Source organism: Anomaloglossus baeobatrachus, chromosome 2 (assembly GCF_048569485.1).
Source record: "Anomaloglossus baeobatrachus isolate aAnoBae1 chromosome 2, aAnoBae1.hap1, whole genome shotgun sequence".
In the NCBI taxonomy this organism is placed as follows: Eukaryota; Metazoa; Chordata; class Amphibia; order Anura; family Aromobatidae; genus Anomaloglossus; species Anomaloglossus baeobatrachus.
The window spans coordinates 81,040,116-81,058,354 of record NC_134354.1 but is presented as its reverse complement, the minus strand read 5'-3'; the positions used below and the strand labels follow the sequence as shown (position 1 = coordinate 81,058,354).

The following is an 18,239-nucleotide window of genomic DNA, read 5'->3' as shown; positions in this document are numbered from 1 at the left end:
TCCCTAAACAGGAGGCTGGGGCTGCAATTACTTCTCTGCAGCATCTATCACCCCTCATGAAACATCATTAGAGAACAGTGAGGTGGTCACTTACCACAGATTCGGTCACCGCTGTCAACTAATAACATCCTGGCTCAGTAGAGGTGATCAAAAAGCGACTGCCTCTTCAGTCATGGCTGTCAGTCACTCGCCCTGCTTCTATCACCGTCCTCAAAGGAACGGTCATCATAGGGTAGTGCTGCGGTCACTCACACTGCTTCTATCACCGCTCCCTGGTAACAATTGACTTCAGGGAAAGAGACTGCTCTGTTTGAAGCTGTGACTGGTGGCAGTGGAGACTGAAAATGCAGTCACTTTTCGATCATCTCTACTGAACTAGGATGTTATCATAGGACAAAGGTAACAATAGCCCTGGTAAATGACTGCCTGTTCTCCCCCCCCCCTTTCCACAATGACATCCTGCTTCATGAGGGGTGATACATGCTGCAGAGGAGTGACTGCAGCCCCAGCCTCCTGTGACCGCTCGCTTGAGACTTCTCACAAATGAAACGTCACAGGAAGTAAAAAAAAACAAAAAAAAAAAAAACACAAGTAGGAAATCGCAGGATAGGGAGAAGTATATGGAATATTAATAGTTATTCTGATTAAAAAAAAGTGGTTAGGGCTTAAAGGTAAGGATTTATAAAAGGCTTTATAGGTAATGGACAGCCCCTTTAACAACTATATACACAGTGTAAAAGAAAGCCATGTATATACTGCAGAAAGAGGTGGAGTCAGGACGTACACACTGTGGCCCCGTCTGTACAGTCCCTGCAGCTCTGATCCAGACCTTACTGCATCAAATCACAGATCGGACATCTAAAACCTTTCCAATACTGGAAACCCATTAGGTGTTTTTGGTGCCCACACCCCCCCCATTCATCTCTGCTCTATGACTCCAGTAATGAGCATGGCCTTAAAGAAGGAACATGGGTAGATAATGTAAAGGTTTATTGACAATCCAGTGAAGGGTGGCGCTGGCCTCTCTATAGATGTGGCAGAGACAGGCAACAGCTATTGTGTATTGAGATGCTTCTAGTGCTCTTCTATTGCTAAAAAAAAAAAAAAAAAAAAAAAGTTGGATGCAAATCAAAGAGTCTGCAGTAAAGGAGGTGCAGGCGCTGGGGGCACTTATTGGGACTATCGTTATTAAATGGGTTGTCCGATATTCTGATAAAAGTCTGCAGTCACCTTATGTCACTGTAGGCTGCTGAATCCTTAGGCCCTGTGGCTACGGGAGAAAGTAACTGCGGATTTTGCCGCAGAAAACCCGTGGATTTTCTAGATTTTCCAGATAAATCTGTAGGTTTACGCAAGTACAGACACTTCCCATGTTATCCTATGGGATTTGGGGAGTGCTGTATCAATGTTGCGGCATTTGTGGCTGTGGAAAATGCTCCGGATGTCCCACAGCCGTACGTAACTGCATGTCAATTATTCATGCAGAATTCCCGCTCCTCCACTATGGAGATACCGCAGGAATTCAGGGCTGTGGAGTCGGAGTCGGAGCTCATTTTGGTGGAGTCGGAGTCGGTATAAAATGCACCGACTCCGACTCCTAAAATATATAATAAATTGGGGACAGTAGTGCAATGCAGAATGTGCTGAATATTTTACTAAATAATATTTAGTATAATGCTTATATTTAAGTGAAAAATTTATTGTAGTACAATGTGAACATCAGACATTTAATCATTTTTATGATACAATAATCAAGATATTTGGATAGAACATAAAATATTTATTGGAATACAACTTTAGAACACAAAAAACTAATAAATTGTAAATATGTAATACACTATGTAATATACAGTAGATTACAAATATATCGTGTGTGTGTATATATATATTATATATATATATATATATATATATATATATATATATATATATATTACACACACACACACACACACGATATATTTGTAATCTACTGTATATTACATAGTGTATTACATATTTACAATTTATTAGTTTTTTGTGTTCTAAAGTTGTATTCCAATAAATATTTTATGTTCTATCCAAATATCTTGATTATTGGATCATAAAAAAAGAGAATTTTGTTTACTTACCGTAAATTCTTTTTCTTATAGTTCCGTCATGGGAGACCCAGACCATGGGGTGTATAGCTACTGCCTCCGGAGGACACACAAAGTTACTACACTCAAAACGTGTAGCTCCTCCCTCCCAGTATATACACCCCCTGCTAGCCAGTCCTAGCCAGTTTAGTGCAAAAGCTGAAGGAGGACATCCACCCACAAGAAGAGACAGAGTAAAAACCGGAAGAACCGGAACCTCTGTCTACAACAATAACAGCCGGTGAAGACACCGGAACAAGAAACCTGCCAACAGGCAATAGGGAGGGTGCTGGGTCTCCCATGACGGAACTATAAGAAAAAGAATTTACGGTAAGTAAACAAAATTCTCTTTTTCTTTATCGTTCCTATGGGAGACCCAGACCATGGGACGTTACAAAGCAGTCCATGGGTGGGAATGAACAGACAACTGAGAAGCAGGCAAAACCTAACTTCACAAATGGGCGACAGACGCCTGAAAGATGCGTCTGCCTAAGCCCGCGTCTGCCAAAGCATAAGCATGGCTTGGATAGAGCTTCGAAAAAAGTATGCAGACTAATTCGAGCTGCAGTCTGACAGACCTACTGAGCCGTAGCCTGGAGCCTGAAAGCCCAAAAGGCACCGACAGGTCTGATCAAATGTGCTCTGATCCCCGGCGGGGAAGGCACTTGAGTCCTCGGAAATGGCCGACCTAAGCCAACGACCCAGGGTCGGCTTAGATGCCGAGAGACCGCTACGCTGACTAGCGGTCAGCACCAGAGAGAGGTGCACTGCCTAATAACGGCGGTGCAAGACACATAGATCCGGAGCGCCCGCACCAGATCCAGGATATGCAACGCTTTCTCAAACGATGAACAGGAGCCGGACAAAAGGAAGGCAGGAAAATTGCCCCGGATAAGGTGGAAGCAGTAACCACCTCAGGGAAAAAAGTCCGGAGTCGGACGGAGACCACCTTGTCTTGATGCAAAAGGCCAAGAAGGGGGTGACTCCGAGAGAGTACAGCTAGAACTCTCTGGCGGGAAATTATAGCCACTAGAAGACTACTTTCTGTGAAAGATGAAACAAAGAAACCTCCCTAAGAGGCGCAAAGGGGGGTTTCCGGGAACCGGGAGGACCGGATTAAGGTCCCAGGGCTCCATAGGCCGCAGGAAAGGCGGAATAATGTGAGATGCGCCCTGAAAGGAGCGCACCGGAGCCAGCCGGACGATACGCCGCTGGCACATACTGACAGAGCCGAGACCTGTCCCTTATGAGGGATAGTCCTAGCTGTAAACCGGACTGTGAAACAGACAGGAGGGTCGGCAAGGCTAAAAAGGTCAAAGGACACTTTGAAGCTCGAGTCATAGCGGAGATGACTTCAGGAAGGATACCAGAAGTCGCCAAGATCCAGGACTCAAGATCTACGCCGTCAATCTGAGAATCCAGAATTCTGACGGAAAAAACGGACCCTTTTGAGAAAAGGTCTGAACGGTCCGGAAGATGCCATGGCAATCCAACGGACAGAAGGAGCAGGTTAGGGTACCAAGCCTGCCTGGGTCAGTCTGGAGAATGAGAATGACCCGACGGCCCCCTTAACTGATCTTGCGCAGGACTCTGGGCAAGAGGTAGAGACGAAGCTGGGATCAAACATGAACCAGTGTGCCTACCGCAATGGACCACGGTTGGACAGCTGAAATAGTCTGCCTCGCAGTTTTCACATCTAGGATGTGGGCTGCGGATATGGTGGACTAGGAGTCCCTTGTCCACTGAAGAATGATGAGCCGCCAAGATTGCCAGACGGCTGAATGTCCCGCCCTGGAAGTTGATGTAGGAAAACGCTGTCACGTTGTCCGACTGGACTCGAATGTGCCTACCCGCCAACAGATGGTGAAGGCTTAGAGAGCTAGAAATACAGCTCTGATTTCCAGCACATTGAACCAGAGGGCTGAATCGGACAGAGTCCAAGCGCCCTGCGCTCCACGGTGGAGATATACTGCTCCCAAGGCGGAAAGACCAGCACCCTGGTGAGGATCACCCGGGACGGGGCTAGGAAGGAGCATCCCTGAGACAGAGTGGCCGAAACCACCACTGCAAGGAGCCCCTGGTCAGTGGCGAAGCCACCACTCCGAGAAGGAGGGAGGTCGCGTGTACAGCGGAAACCCTCCAGTCTCAGAGGACGCAGGAGAAACTGGGCAAGGAATCGCTTCCATTGACGCCACCGTCTGACCAGCACCTTATTTGGTGTCTGATAGAACGACGTCGACCCGGAGGGACTACTGATCGACTAAGAGCAGCTTCACAAGTGCCGACAGTCTCGAATTGCGTCCCTGAAAACCTCTGGTGCGAAGTCAGAGTGGACCTGGACAGAATGACAAGCCACCCGAATAGATTAGAGTGGCGAGAGTAAGCGAAGTACTCTACTAAGAGTCTGCGCTGGATGAAACCCCGAGAAGAAAACCGTCCAGGGCAAACGATCACTGCCAACCCCTAGGGGTGCAGGACCCTAATCACAGCAGCCCCAAAGAGAATACTCGAGGGGCCGTGGCTAACCCAAAGGGAAGAGCCACGAATTGGACCACTCCGATGGCAAAACGTAGTCAACGCTGGTGTGAAACTGCGATTGATCCTTGCCGAAAGGCATCCCTGATGCCGATGGCTGCTAGGGAATCTCCTTGGGTTCTTGATTGATCCGGTGAAAAACACACGGAACAAGACCGAGACTCCATGTGAAAACGCCACACCTGACCATGCTTGAAAAGCTAAAGATCCAGGTCGGAAGGCACCGCCCTCTTCGGGGACTAGAAATAGATTTAAGCAAAAATCTCAGAACCGTTCCCAGTCGGGAACCGGAACAATTACTCCGTTGGCCTGCAAGAAATGCCACGGCCTGTGAGAAGGCGGCGGCCTTGGAGCCGGGAGGAGTTGACAGAAAAATCTGTTTGGCGGGTGGACAGAATTCCATCCTGTAGCCATGGGAGATATAAACTCGCCCCCACTGAACGGAGACGTGGTAGAACCATACGTCGCCAAGTGGAGAGAGCCTGCCACCGACCAAGGAGGTGGTTGGCGTGGCCAGATAGCTCGGAGGAAGCTGACTCCGAGGTAGCATCTCCTGCGGTCTTCTGAAGACGCAGCTTCAAGCCATTTGGTTCTATGAACTAAGGCCGAGCAAGAGGACGATCAGAAGGAGGAACGGAAACCACCAAAACCTCAACTGATTCCTGCCCTGGTTTAGGTTTGTGGCAAGGAAGAACTCTCGTCGCCGAGAGCTTCCTAAATTTCATCTAGTTGGGTCCGAAGAGACTGGTCCCACCAAAGGGGAGCCCAGCAAGGAACCTCTATAGAGGCATCTGCCTTCCATTGCCGAAGCCACACCTGCGGATAGCGAGGAAAGTAGCCAAAACCACCGCTGTGCGGTGTCCAGCATGGCAGACCTAGGCAGAGGATGGAAAGACTGAAGTCTGGAAGTTCAGGCAACCGTCTTGGGCATAGAGTCCCTGTGAGGGAATGCATCTCCTCTGAGGAGCCATCAGCCACTGACATAACGGTCCGGGCTGAGCCACCTGAGGTGAATGAGCCCACCTCTTGACCATCATTGGTGGACGGGGGAAACCCAGTCCTCAGAATCACGCTTCATGGGAAGCGACTGTCAGAGCGGACCCTGGGCTGGTTACAGGGGCCTGACAACTGGCGTGGTTAAGGAACACACGTTGTGTTCACCTAGATAAGGTAACTCCGGCGGATTGAGGTCCAGTACAAAGCTAATGTACCGTGGGATCCTTATAGAGGTGCCGTCAGCCACTGATACAACTATCCGGGCTGAAAGTCTGGACACCGGAGTGGCCACGCTTGGCGAATGAGTACACTCCTTGACCACCTCTGATGGGAGGGGGAGACAGGCAGCAGAACCCCGCTGTGGGATCTGCAGGACAGGCTGCGGGCTTGGACGCAGCGGGTTGAAAACTGGAGTGGTTAAGGAACACACTCCTCGTCTTGTTAAAGGTATACTGATGCCTTTTTGCCAGCGGGGAATACTCCCCTGATACAGGCGGATGGAGGTCCAATATAATGGACGCAATCTAATCATTCGCATCCCCGTCATCTACGGATGGATCAAAGTACGTAAAGCAGCGTCCGAGCCCCTGATAGAGACATCCTCCTCGTCCAGTGGGTCAGCTCGTATCGGAGCTGCGGGACGGGGAGGACAGGGGACCCTGCGTCTCCCTGTCAGGAGGACGGGGTCTGTGAGCTTTGCTGAGCAAGCAGAAAACGCCCTGAGAAGGGGGTTGCATGCTCAGGGGATGCCGGGACAGCCGACCCCTGGAAAAAGAGATTCCCCCAGGGGTCAGCCACCGAACCCGGAGCAGCTGGAGGGACCATGCATGAGGCTCCAAGCTGAGGGGCCACAGCGGTTATGAGCTCGGTACAGCCGTACGAGACTACCAGCAGTGGATAATAAAAAACAGCCTGCAACCTCGCTCTGTGAGACCTGCTGCAGAGGTGGGGGGCTCGGTCTAGAATGTGTAGAAAACACAAGACAGGGGTTCAGCCTGGGGAGACTCCAGGCTGAGGCACCACCACCTAAGAACCATGACAGTATGGGTCTGTGCCGGTTCAGGCAATATGAGCTTACATGCAGAACATGTAGTGTACAGCCTTGGAGCTCTGCTCCTAGTGAGACATGCTGCTGAGGAGGAGGTTCTATAATAAAGAATTAACTCCTTCACGATGCCCTGATAGTATATAAAAGTGCACAACCAGAGGTTGTGACTTGTCAGGCCGCTGTGAGTGCCCCCCCAGGTTCCAAGCCTGGACCCCCAGCCAGGTATTCACTCCCTCTGCACTGCAGAGCAGCCAGCGCCGATCAGCGTACTAAGAACGCTGAGAAAATGGCGCCAGAGTGAGGGGGGAGGGCGGGGGTTAACCCAGGAGCGGGAATCGGAGGGCTAAGAAATGTACAGGGGAGGGAATCATCTCCTCAACAAGGAGTGTCCTCCCCTGTGCAGAGCGGCCGGCGGGCGGTGCTGCAGCGTCCCCCTGCATGACTGACATGCAGGGGAACGAGACGAAACTAGGCCGCGGCCGAAGCCGGGGCCTAGAGTTAAACATGCGGCCGAAAATCAGGCATCATCGGCGCGGTACACAGAAAAAAACAGTGGAACCGGCCGGAAACACAGTACAAGCAGCATTATCAAAGTCAAACACTGTCCCCCTAATAAAGTGCCCCACATTGCAGAAGGACCCTCTGAATAACGTCTCTATACTTAGCTTTGAGACGCAGGGTCCAGTCCCTGGTAGGGTGGGGGTCCAGTGCTCCGTCCAGCAGGGTCCTGTCAAAGGGCTGCGGATGGAGGCCGGTCTCCTGCAAAGCAGTGAGAACCGTGTTGGCTCCCACTTCAAGCCAGAGCCCCAGCATGGGATGGTGAAGGAGCGCGGCATGAAGGGCTCTTGCCCTGAATCAACCTTAACAGCACCGCCGCCAGGGGGGTGTGAAGGGACATGCCGGGGGTCCAGTGGACCCGCTTTTGTTCCAAATCTGTAGAAAAAATGAAAATGAAGAAAAAAAAAAAAAAAAAAAAAAAAAAAAGAAGAAGATGCATGTGTGTGTTGTGATCCTCCTGACACAAAGCAAAAAAACGGCTAGGACTGGCTAGCAGGGGGTGTATATACTGGGAGGGAGGAGCTACACGTTTTGAGTGTAGTAACTTTGTGTGTCCTCCGGAGGCAGTAGCTATACACCCCATGGTCTGGGTCTCCCATAGGAACGATAAAGAAATTATTAAAATGTCTGATGTTCACATACACATGTTCATGTACTACAATACATTTTTCACCTAACTATAAGCAATATATGTAGAAGTCGGAGCCGGAGTCGGTGCAAGAGAAATTGAGGAGTCGGAGTCGAAGGTTTGGCTTACCGACTCCACAGCCCTGCAGGAATTCCACACTGTTTCCGCAGGTTTACCGCAACAACTCCGCAGATACACCGCAGCAATGGATAGCTGCGGATTCCGGGGAGCTGCTGCGTGAACCTGCGGAAATACCTGCAGAAAAGTCCACGGGTACGATCTCCCTTGAGCACATTGCCTTACAGCGTGCAAAAGTGAAATGAGTGCAGCAGAGAAAGTCTTAGTTAGAATGTGCTGGAAGTAAATTGCATATCTGCAGTCACTTGACTGCCAGCAATACTGGAAAAGCCCGACAGCATGTCATGCACAAGCTGTAGGGATTCAGAAGACTGCAGACTTAAAAAAAAAAAAAAAAAAAAAAAAAAAAAAAAAAGCACTGGCGTGAGATGCACCTCATTTACTAAGGCTACATTCACACGTCCGTTGTTTTGCATCAGTCACAATCCGTCGCCTTGAGGAACTACAGTATCCTGCAAAATATTTTGCAGGAATCCATTTTTTCCCACATAGACTTATATTAACGAAGGATTGCGACTGATGGCCCTGAGTTGCATCTGCCGCATGACGTACCAGTCGTGGAATGACTGACCGTCGGGCGGTATGAAAGCATAATGTAATGTTTTTTTTGGAGCGGCAAACACAAAAAAAAACAAACATACTCCACAGGATTCATTCGCAATCCATAAAGAGGTATAATGGATGTCTATGGTGCTGGATTCCACCGTAATCCGTCACACAACGGAATCCAGTGCTGGATTCTGTCACGCTCTACTGAGCATGCCCAGCATATTTGGCACACCCATTGGGCTGTCCCAAACACAAACGGATCACGATGGAGCCATAAAATAAGACACACAGCAGATGTAAGGGACGCGACAGATCAGTTTTTTCACAAGATTCCTGTGAAATAACACATCCGTTGCATCAGTTGACCTTTAAAAACGATGGATCCGTTGTTGTGTCGCAACGATAGACCTGACTGATTTAAAACAATGGAAGTGAGGTACAAGTCCACATCCATGAATCTAGCGCGCCTCTATGCATGTGCCAGGAGAGGATATCTACTCAGCAATCTCCTGCACTATCATGTATGCCACTTTGGGGAGTAAATTATTGTTCATTTCTGGGAATCTCCATGGCCCCACGGATTCCACCGAGCTTTGCTTGCATTTTAGAAAAGTGCCATGAGAAGGAAAAAAAAAAGTGATAAGTTGTAAAATATAGTATAAATATGGCAACTTCTAGAATTTACAATTTTTTTTGTAACAGAAAAGTAATGTTGGGGGCTCGATAAATTCTACTGTGTCCAGAAGTCAAAACTGTGTCCTTAATCTGCGCAATATTGCTTAGGTGACATCCCTGAGGATTAGGCACGTCATACATACCCGGCCTTGCTGAACTCCAGTGCATGCCCAGTCCCGGTATGTGCAGTTACGCATGGTGTACTCTCCGAGGTGCATGTGCATGAAATAAGTATCAGAGGTGCATGCACAGGTCTCCAGAGAGGCTTGGGCAACATACCTGGTCCTCAGAGAAAACAATCAAGCCACAATGGGCAGATTGAGAGCAGCAAGTGTCACTCCCAGACACAGCATCTCCACTTATCTGACTTCAGCTGTTCCTTGGGTTTCATGTTTCCTATGAGGATCGGTAAAGATCTCAGCATAGGACCCTGAATGACTCCGAATTTATACCTCATCCTATGGGATAAATGATGCTTTAAAAGGAGTTGTCTTCTGAAAACTATTCTCACCGATGTATAAAACAACAAGCCGATCTTTACTTAGCCTCATTGTCTACATCACTGTCTCTCCAACATTACTATTGAGGATCGCCAGCAGTGGTGACTTAGCATCGACTGAGCTGCAGTCAATCACTGAACTCGGTAGCTTGTGTCGCCTACATTTGCAGCGCTGCCAAACCTTGCGTTACTGAAGCCATGATATTTTACACAGCTAAAACATGCAAAAGAAGTTCACAAGAGTAGAAGGGTAACATAAAAGAAGTGTATATTATGGGCTGGGCACATCCCACGACTTACCGCCTTGGATGCCTTTTACAGTTGCAGTTTTGCCAGCATTATCCAAACCCACCATAACCAGAGTCACTTTTCTGTAAAAAAGGAACACAAGATGGAGAACTGAAACACACAAATACCTTTCACACTATATTTACAAAAAAAATAAATAAATAAATTATATATTATATATATAAAAAAAAATATATTATAATCTCATTACTTATTCGCAAAGGAGCGGTCATGTCTACCTGTTAAATGTGGCTAATCTATAATACGTCACTCACCTATGGTGTCTTTTCTAATACCCAAGCCTTGTGTTGCACCAGGGAGTGGGTGTGACGGACCCCAGCCCCAGTATAGCTGCACCCTCATGAATGGCCAGAAATTACTGACTTAGGAGGCTCTTCCACCTTTACCAAATACAATCCACTCTTATGACATAGGAGCGAAACCAACCTTATCCTCGCAAATGCAATTACAACGTGGCTGATTTTCCACCATCACCTTTCACTATCCGGGGCTCTAGCAATGTGCTGACACCTTAATTCACCGGATCATACAGATTACCCGAGAGTGAGATTATCAGGAGACTGGAAATACAGAGGCCGGTGCTCTACAACCAGTCACATGTCAGTGAGGGCAAGGCCAAAGTGGGGTACATGATCTCCAAAAACACAAATTATATACAATAAAAGGATGGATCTTCACCATGGGCAGACCAAACGCCACCAATTCGGATGAGGTTACAGGCGGATTAGAGGGTTGCTCAGAGGCAGGATCCAGATAAAATGTGAGGTCCTAACCCCTGTTGTGCCCCATGCAGTTGCTTCCGCCCTGAGGAGGGCAGCACACACGTATGGCAACTACCCTAAATAGATAAGGGCCCTCCCAACGCGTTTCCCCCTCAAATCTGAACAGAGAGTTCATCAAGGGAGACTAAACACAGCCTGCAGTGGCGGGGATGTATAAACGCACAGCGCAATATTCAGGTGTGCTAGGTGCACAGTGGTACCACCTAGCACACCTGAATATTCTTGGAAAGCAGGTGCTGATAAGATGGGTGTTAAACAAAAAAAATATTCTTTGAGCTCTTCCCCCTGGTGCAGGGAGGCTCAGACAAGGCAATGCTCTATAGATGTTGGGGCATATGGGGTAAGTACCTTTCATATGTAGAAAGCCGGAGCCAGCTTATTTTCATGGCAGAGGAGCTTATTTGAATATGATTTCCCAGGGAGCATTGCATGGCCTCAAGTAGAGACTGTACAATCTGAACCGCTAAAGGTCTGGTTCATTAGCAACACAAGCTCAATTATTTAAAGGGGTTTCCACTACTAAGGTGACCCTCTTTAATTTGTCCTAACTTTTCCTAACACTTCCCTAATATATGTCTGCTACCTACTCTGCTCCTCCAAGCGTATCTCTCTGTGGCACGAATATTCCTATGTTGATATTTTTGCTTTGATCCTTCCAGTCTAGAGACTGGAACAGGACCACCTCAGCAGAGCAGGTCACTGGTGGGGACAGGGCTGTCTCTCTGTGACTGATGGCAGGGTGTATATAAAGTGAAAGCTGCACACCAAATTCAAAGAAATATGAAAACGCATAACTGCTCTATAATACATAAAGAAATGAAAAACACAATTAGCCATATGAAAAATAAAAAAATTGAAAAATGTGACATTGCATGACTGCTGAGGATTATTTTAAAAAAAGAGATATTTAGCGAATGTATCAATCAATTCATTACTGCCCGATAACCACTTCACGGTAATCTCGTATTTATCGGGTCCCTATTTATCTGGGCAGTCTTTTTGATTGTTATGCAATTTATTGTCTGTTTGGAAACCCAGTCCCACCCTTTAGCCATGTTTATTCAATTTCCTATATAGCCAGGTCCCTGGCTTCCCATACACAAGCAGGTTTCAACCACATATAGAGGTAACATTTGGTTAGGGACCAGATAAATAAGAGATTACCGTGAAGTGGTTATCGGGCAGTAATGAACTGATCAATACATTAGCTAAATATCTGGGTTTTGTTGTTTTTTTTTTTAAATAATCTTCAGCAGTTATGCAATGTTACATTTTTCAAATTTTTCGTATGGCTAATTGTGTTTTTCATTTCTTTATGTACTATAGAGCAGATATGCTTATTCATATTTCTCTGAATTTGGTGTGCAACTTTCACTTCATACAGATTGTGTATTTTTCAACTAGCACCCTGTTCACGTTTGCAATGATGTTCCAGCAGTCGTTTTGATTGATAGCAGGGTGGGCACTCATGCCCAGATCACACTGCGCTCTCCTCTCAGCTTGCCTTACATTGCAGTGCTTTCATGTGACAAGCGATGTGATGTACAGATTGTGTGATGTGATGTCCTATCTAATGATCAGCATTTTGTAGGGGGTTATCAGATATAAGCACCTCACTATAAAGCAGGCTGAGAGCATCGTGACCTGTGATCCGGGCGTGCGTGCCCAGACTGCTGTCGCTCACAGAGAGGCAGCCTCGCCCCCTCCAGTAACATGCCCTGCTCAGTTGGTCTGATTCCAGTCTTCAGACAACAACATATCAATATACAGTAGGAGCCACAGAGAGGTCAGCTTATAGGATCAGGGTAGGTAAAGAAGTCTATTGGAAAAGATTCAGGAAGAGTTATGACAAATAAGAGGAGGTCCCCATTATTAGTAGAAAACCAACCCCTTTAAGCTGTAATAGCACACAGTTATACTTATCTGCAGTCACCAGACTTGGCTCTGTCCCATCCAGGGAGGTGGCTGCCTTCCTCCAGTCATGTAGTGGTGGTCGGCAGTGCAGGGCATCTATTGAGCACGAATGGCGATACACCAGCAATAGCAGAGATAGGAGGAATACCCCTTAAATCTATCAAAGTCAGATTGCGTCTGATCACTTCTGGGGAGCCGCCCTGCAGAAGTCAGAACAGAAGCCATTGTGTAGGGACAGCTCCCATTTAGCCGGCCGGTCACATCCAGAAACTGAACTGACTACATATGGTCTGAACGATTGATGATCACTCCGTATGACAAGGGATGACTGTGGCTAGAGGATCCGCATACGGGCTCATATCCACTTGCTCTCGCATCGGAAGCGATATGCTAATGACCCTCTGCTGTGGTGTCAGCCGAGGGTCATGTGACTGATGTAATCTTGCGATCGCATCACAGCTACGGAGAAGAGGGAGGGAACACTTTCTCCTCATCTCCTCCGCTGCCTGTCTCTGCGTGCACCACACTGCAGTCGCATAACATGCAAGTGAAGTGCGATGTTGGGGGTGAGTGAGCTGACACTCGGTGCAACACGCAACATGCTGCGATTGCACCAAGAGCCCGATTTGTGTCGTAGAAAAATAAGCAAGAGGACACTGCCCCATAGATTAACACTGGTGCGAGTGCAATCCGATGTTTTATTGGATCGAATTTGCACATGAAAATCGCAAGTGGACATGAGCCATAAAGGAAAGCTCAGAAAATTCCCGGTAATATACAACCTGTCCTGTGTTTTAGGGACCAGTTTACTGTGAACCTAGTGAGTGAATCAGGGTGTGTGCACTTGTATCAATCTACAGTACAGACTCAAATACTTGCATTAAATGGGTGTTCTGGTCATAAGATACTGATGACACATCCCATCACCCCATTGATCCGCTGCTCTTCAGGAGCTGATCTGCAAAAACCGGCAATGGCCGCTACACCATGAGTGGAGCGTTGTACTGCAACTCCGTTCATGTCTACATCTGGCCACTGCTGGGTACTGAGAAGCCACAGATCTGTGGGTTTACCGGACCCAAACAATATGACCCATAACACCTTTAAATAAGCAAACTAAATCAGAGGCCCATATTTCAGAAACCAGAGGAGTTAAAATATATAAAATAAAAAAATATCAGTAGTACCCATGAAAATAAGCAACAACTGTAATATTTTTTATAAGAGAAATCTGCTTACTTCTCCTCCTGAATTTAATCTTTCACTCTCAATTAACAGGTAGTATCTGAATGCAGTGAACACTTTCCATTACTGAGATAGGAGATGGCAGTTGGTGCTTGAAAAATTCTATGGAGAGGCAGAGGGAGGAGCTGGAGGCGACAGACATTCTGCTGCAAGTTCTCCTGAAACCAGTTAGGCTGCTTTCACACATCCGGTTTTAGCAGTGCGGCTAAATCAGTCTCTAAAACCTATGTAACAGATGCGGCGAAAAAAAACGCATCCTTTGCATAAGTTTTTACATGCGGCCCGTCCGGTTTTTGCCGGTTGCGGCACGCTACTGAGCATGCGCAGTGCAAAAAAAACGCATGCGGTGGCCGGATGCTGTTTTTGCCACATCGCGCCGCATCCGGCATCCATAGGAAAAAGCGCCGCATCGGCAGGATGCGGCGCGATGCAGTTTTTTTTGCCGGACAAAAAAACGTGCCAGGCAATGTTCCATCCGGCCGCCGCATGGGCTAAATATGCCGCATCCGGCAAAAACCGGACCGAACGCAAAGTCATGCGGCACAATCCGGCACTAATGAAAGTCTATGCGGAGAAAAATGCAACCGGCGGCAAAAAAAAAAACGGTTGCGTTTTTTCTGCAAAGCGCCAGATTGTGCCGCACAGGAAAAAACGGACGTGTGAAAGCAGCCTTATAGACCTTTATAAGCACCGACTCATCTCCTGTCTCAGTAAAGGGAGAACCTGTATTCACTGCAGACAGATTTTACCCAGGATCTCAGAATTTTGAGAATGAAACATCAGTCCAAAAGGAGAAAAACAAAATCAGATTACTCTGATAAGATTCTAATTTTCACATATATTTCTGATTTATGACTGGAAGTAAAGCGAGGGTCACTCTTTAATGCTGCGCACATAGTTGTCACACAATATCCGCAGCATTATTATGTATCTCCAGATCCACCGTGCGTCTACATCTCACCTCACCGGCTGCCGCCATCGTTTAAACCAATTCCTACAGCAATTCGCCATGAGGCTAAACATGGGAGATACAAAGCATGGAATCGTCTGTGCTGCTGCGGAGATCTAAGGCCTCAACATCATGGCTGCCGTCTGATAGCCAACATCTTCCTCCTCTTCATGAGCTCCTCCAAAAGGGAGTCCTGAAATTAGATAATATGATATCAAGATAAAATGACGATTTCCTTACAACATGCAGAGTGGGCGGTTATGTCCAATGGGTGGGCACAGAGCAGCCCCCGCGGGGAACAGTCCGCTGCGATATCCAGTGGGTGGGCAACAGAGCAGCCCCCGAGGGGAACAGTCCGCTGCGATATCGCGTGGGTGGGCAACAGAGCAGCCCCCGTGGGGAACAGACCGCTGCGATATCGCGTGGGTGGGCAACAGAGCAGCCCCCGAGGGGAACAGACCGCTGCGATATCGCGTGGGTGGCCAACAGAGCAGCCCCCGTGGGGAACAGACCGCTGCGATATCGCGTGGGTGGGCAACAGAGCAGCCCCCGTGGGGAACAGACCGCTGCGATATCGCGTGGGTGGCCACAGAGCGCTGCGATATCGCGTGGGTGGCCACAGACCGCTGCGATATCGCGTGGGTGGCCACAGACCGCTGCGATATCGCGTGGGTGGCCACAGACCGCTGCGATATCGCGTGGGTGGCCACAGACCGCTGCGATATCGCGTGGGTGGCCACAGACCGCTGCGATATCGCGTGGGTGGCCACAGACCGCTGCGATATCGCGTGGGTGGCCACAGACCGCTGCGATATCGCGTGGGTGGCCACAGACCGCTGCGATATCGCGTGGGTGGCCACAGACCGCTGCGATATCGCGTGGGTGGCCACAGACCGCTGCGATATCGCGTGGGTGGCCACAGACCGCTGCGATATCGCGTGGGTGGCCACAGACCGCTGCGATATCGCGTGGGTGGCCACAGACCGCTGCGATATCGCGTGGGTGGCCACAGACCGCTGCGATATCGCGTGGGTGGCCACAGACCGCTGCGATATCGCGTGGGTGGCCACAGACCGCTGCGATATCGCGTGGGTGGGCACAGACCGCTGCGATATCGCGTGGGTGGGCACAGACCGCTGCGATATCGCGTGGGTGGGCACAGACCGCTGCGATATCGCGTGGGTGGGCACAGACCGCTGCGATATCGCGTGGGTGGGCACAGACCGCTGCGATATCGCGTGGGTGGGCACAGACCGCTGCGATATTGCGTGGGTGGGCACAGACCGCTGCGATATCGTGTGGGTGGGCACAGACCGGCATCCTTAGTCCCTCAGATGTAAGACACTTGCCTGTATTGGTCAGACAGCGCCTCCCCTGACTACAGGCAGTGTCTGGTATCACAGCTGTGTGATCATCACAGACAGGGTCTCTAAGTGATGACTGCAGGCAGAGATCATGAAAAAAAACTAAACAATTGTGCAGGAAATAACAGTAAGTTCCTATGAACTAATCTACATTGTATCTGAGGCTCCCACTGTCCGCAGCTTCCCAGGGACCCACCACACGTGACAGTGTATGCAGCGTCCACAGACCCACCTCACAGCCTCCGTGCTTGGGAGCCGCGGACCCGGGAACTGACAGCGGCCGGTCCTCCACAGCCGGTGATGTCTGACTACAGACGGACAGACAGACACAGCACACCGGAAGCTGCAGACTCTATGGTAACCCAAAAACACTTTCCTGTGGATCACAGCCACGCCCCTTCTCTCTTTCCCGGCCAATAGATATTCTGATAACAATCTACCAATAGCGAGACGTGTCTCATAAATAATTCTTTGGAAGAGATGGTAGAAGAGAGATGATTGGCTAGCAGGGGGGACGTAGCGTTGTGATGGTGCTTGTAGCGTTATCACAGATAGGAGCTGCAGGGATTTGTTGTGTAATCTCTACAGGGAACCATGTGAGACTACAACTCCCAGCAGCCTCCTAGGTGAATCAAAACTAGTGAAAAAAAAAGTGGAACCAATCAGATTCTAACTCTCATTTTTCAGAGGCCGTTTGAAAAATGAAAGCAGTGAGCTGATTGGTTGCCATGGACAACTACGCTACTTTTCCTTTTCACCAGTTTTGGTACATCGCTCATATATCTTCAGATGATGTTGACACGCCCGCACCAGGGCCGTGGGGCACTCGTTACCGGGCCGCGGTTCTGTTTCTGGGACGCTGTGGTGGCAAAGGCCTGGTTCCATGACCCCGGCGGTGTCAGTTAAAGCAGAAAAGGGGAAATGATGGGGATGGTTGTAGTTCGTGACGCCACCTGTGGTACTCGGCCACAGAGAGCTGACGCTGCGGGATGGAACCTCTGGGGCAGATGCTGACGCAGCTTGCATGTTGTAGCTCTCCACAGGTAGAGCTGGGCCCCAGGGCAGTTGGGAGTAGTAGTCTATGATGGCGGCCGCAGGCGAATAACGGAGCGTCACAGTGATGCAGTCACAAGGTTTTTCCTCACTGTACCAGGTTCCAAGGTTACACGACTAGTCTGTGACCGCCTTTGGAGTGGTGGGTTCCACTGTGATGGGCTCCAGTTGATCCCGTGTTCGGAGGTCAAGGCCGGTGCACCTTTCTTATGTTCCTTCCCTGGTCGTCTTCCTGTGATAACTTCTCCCCCGCTTGTACTGCGCCTGCGCACACAGTGCCCTGAGCCGGTGCTGGCGGATCCTGTCTGGTGGCTTGAAGCTCTATCCCTTGGCCCTATGTGGACACCTTCCAGCGGATTCATGTGTGGGTTTGACTTCGGCCCTTTAAGTGACCAAGGCCTCCGGTTTTACTAGCCCGTTGGTTCTTCTCCTCTAGTCTAGGGACCGGATCCCCGTCTGCGGCCAAGTCCCTCCACTCCGGTATGTCGTATGTGGAACAAGGCGACAGGAGTATGGCGCACGTCCCATGGGCTCTAGGACCCTTGCTCACTTGTGCTTAGACCGAGCTGTACCAGCTCCAGACCACAGGTCTTCACTCCCCACTGCTCTTTCTCGACTCTCTGACTCACTACAGTCTCCCTCACTCACTAGACTTCACCCCAGGCTCTGTCGGATTAGGGGAAGGGAAGTACCATCAACAGTGGTGGCTATACATAGCTTTAATGGCACCAAGCCCTAACCCTGACCTGGTGGGGAGCTGCTAAGAGAGTGTTGTATGTTTTGTGTGCATACCGGTGGATGACCTCTTCCTTACCCAGGAATGGGATACCACACCTCTGACTAACAATATGAAACATATTACAAGTCAATTTACCAAACC

At 49.0% G+C, this 18,239-nt stretch overlaps 1 protein-coding gene across 2 annotated transcripts in view; it reads right to left on the bottom strand.

Annotated features, from left to right (window-relative positions):
• The window catches only part of ARL13B (ARF like GTPase 13B), a 140,810-nt gene extending 124,176 nt beyond the window's left edge, over positions 1 to 16,634 (bottom strand). For both annotated transcript variants that reach the window (XM_075335121.1, XM_075335122.1), the window contains exons 1-3: positions 16,539 to 16,634; positions 14,955 to 15,135; positions 10,044 to 10,114 (exon numbers count right to left, since the gene is read on the bottom strand). In XM_075335121.1, coding sequence (XP_075191236.1) covers positions 10,044 to 10,114; positions 14,955 to 15,016 — 133 coding nt within the window. In that variant the 5' untranslated portion in view covers positions 15,017 to 15,135; positions 16,539 to 16,634. The remainder of the gene's footprint in view (positions 1 to 10,043; positions 10,115 to 14,954; positions 15,136 to 16,538) is intronic.
• Positions 16,635 to 18,239: the final 1,605 nt, after the last annotated feature.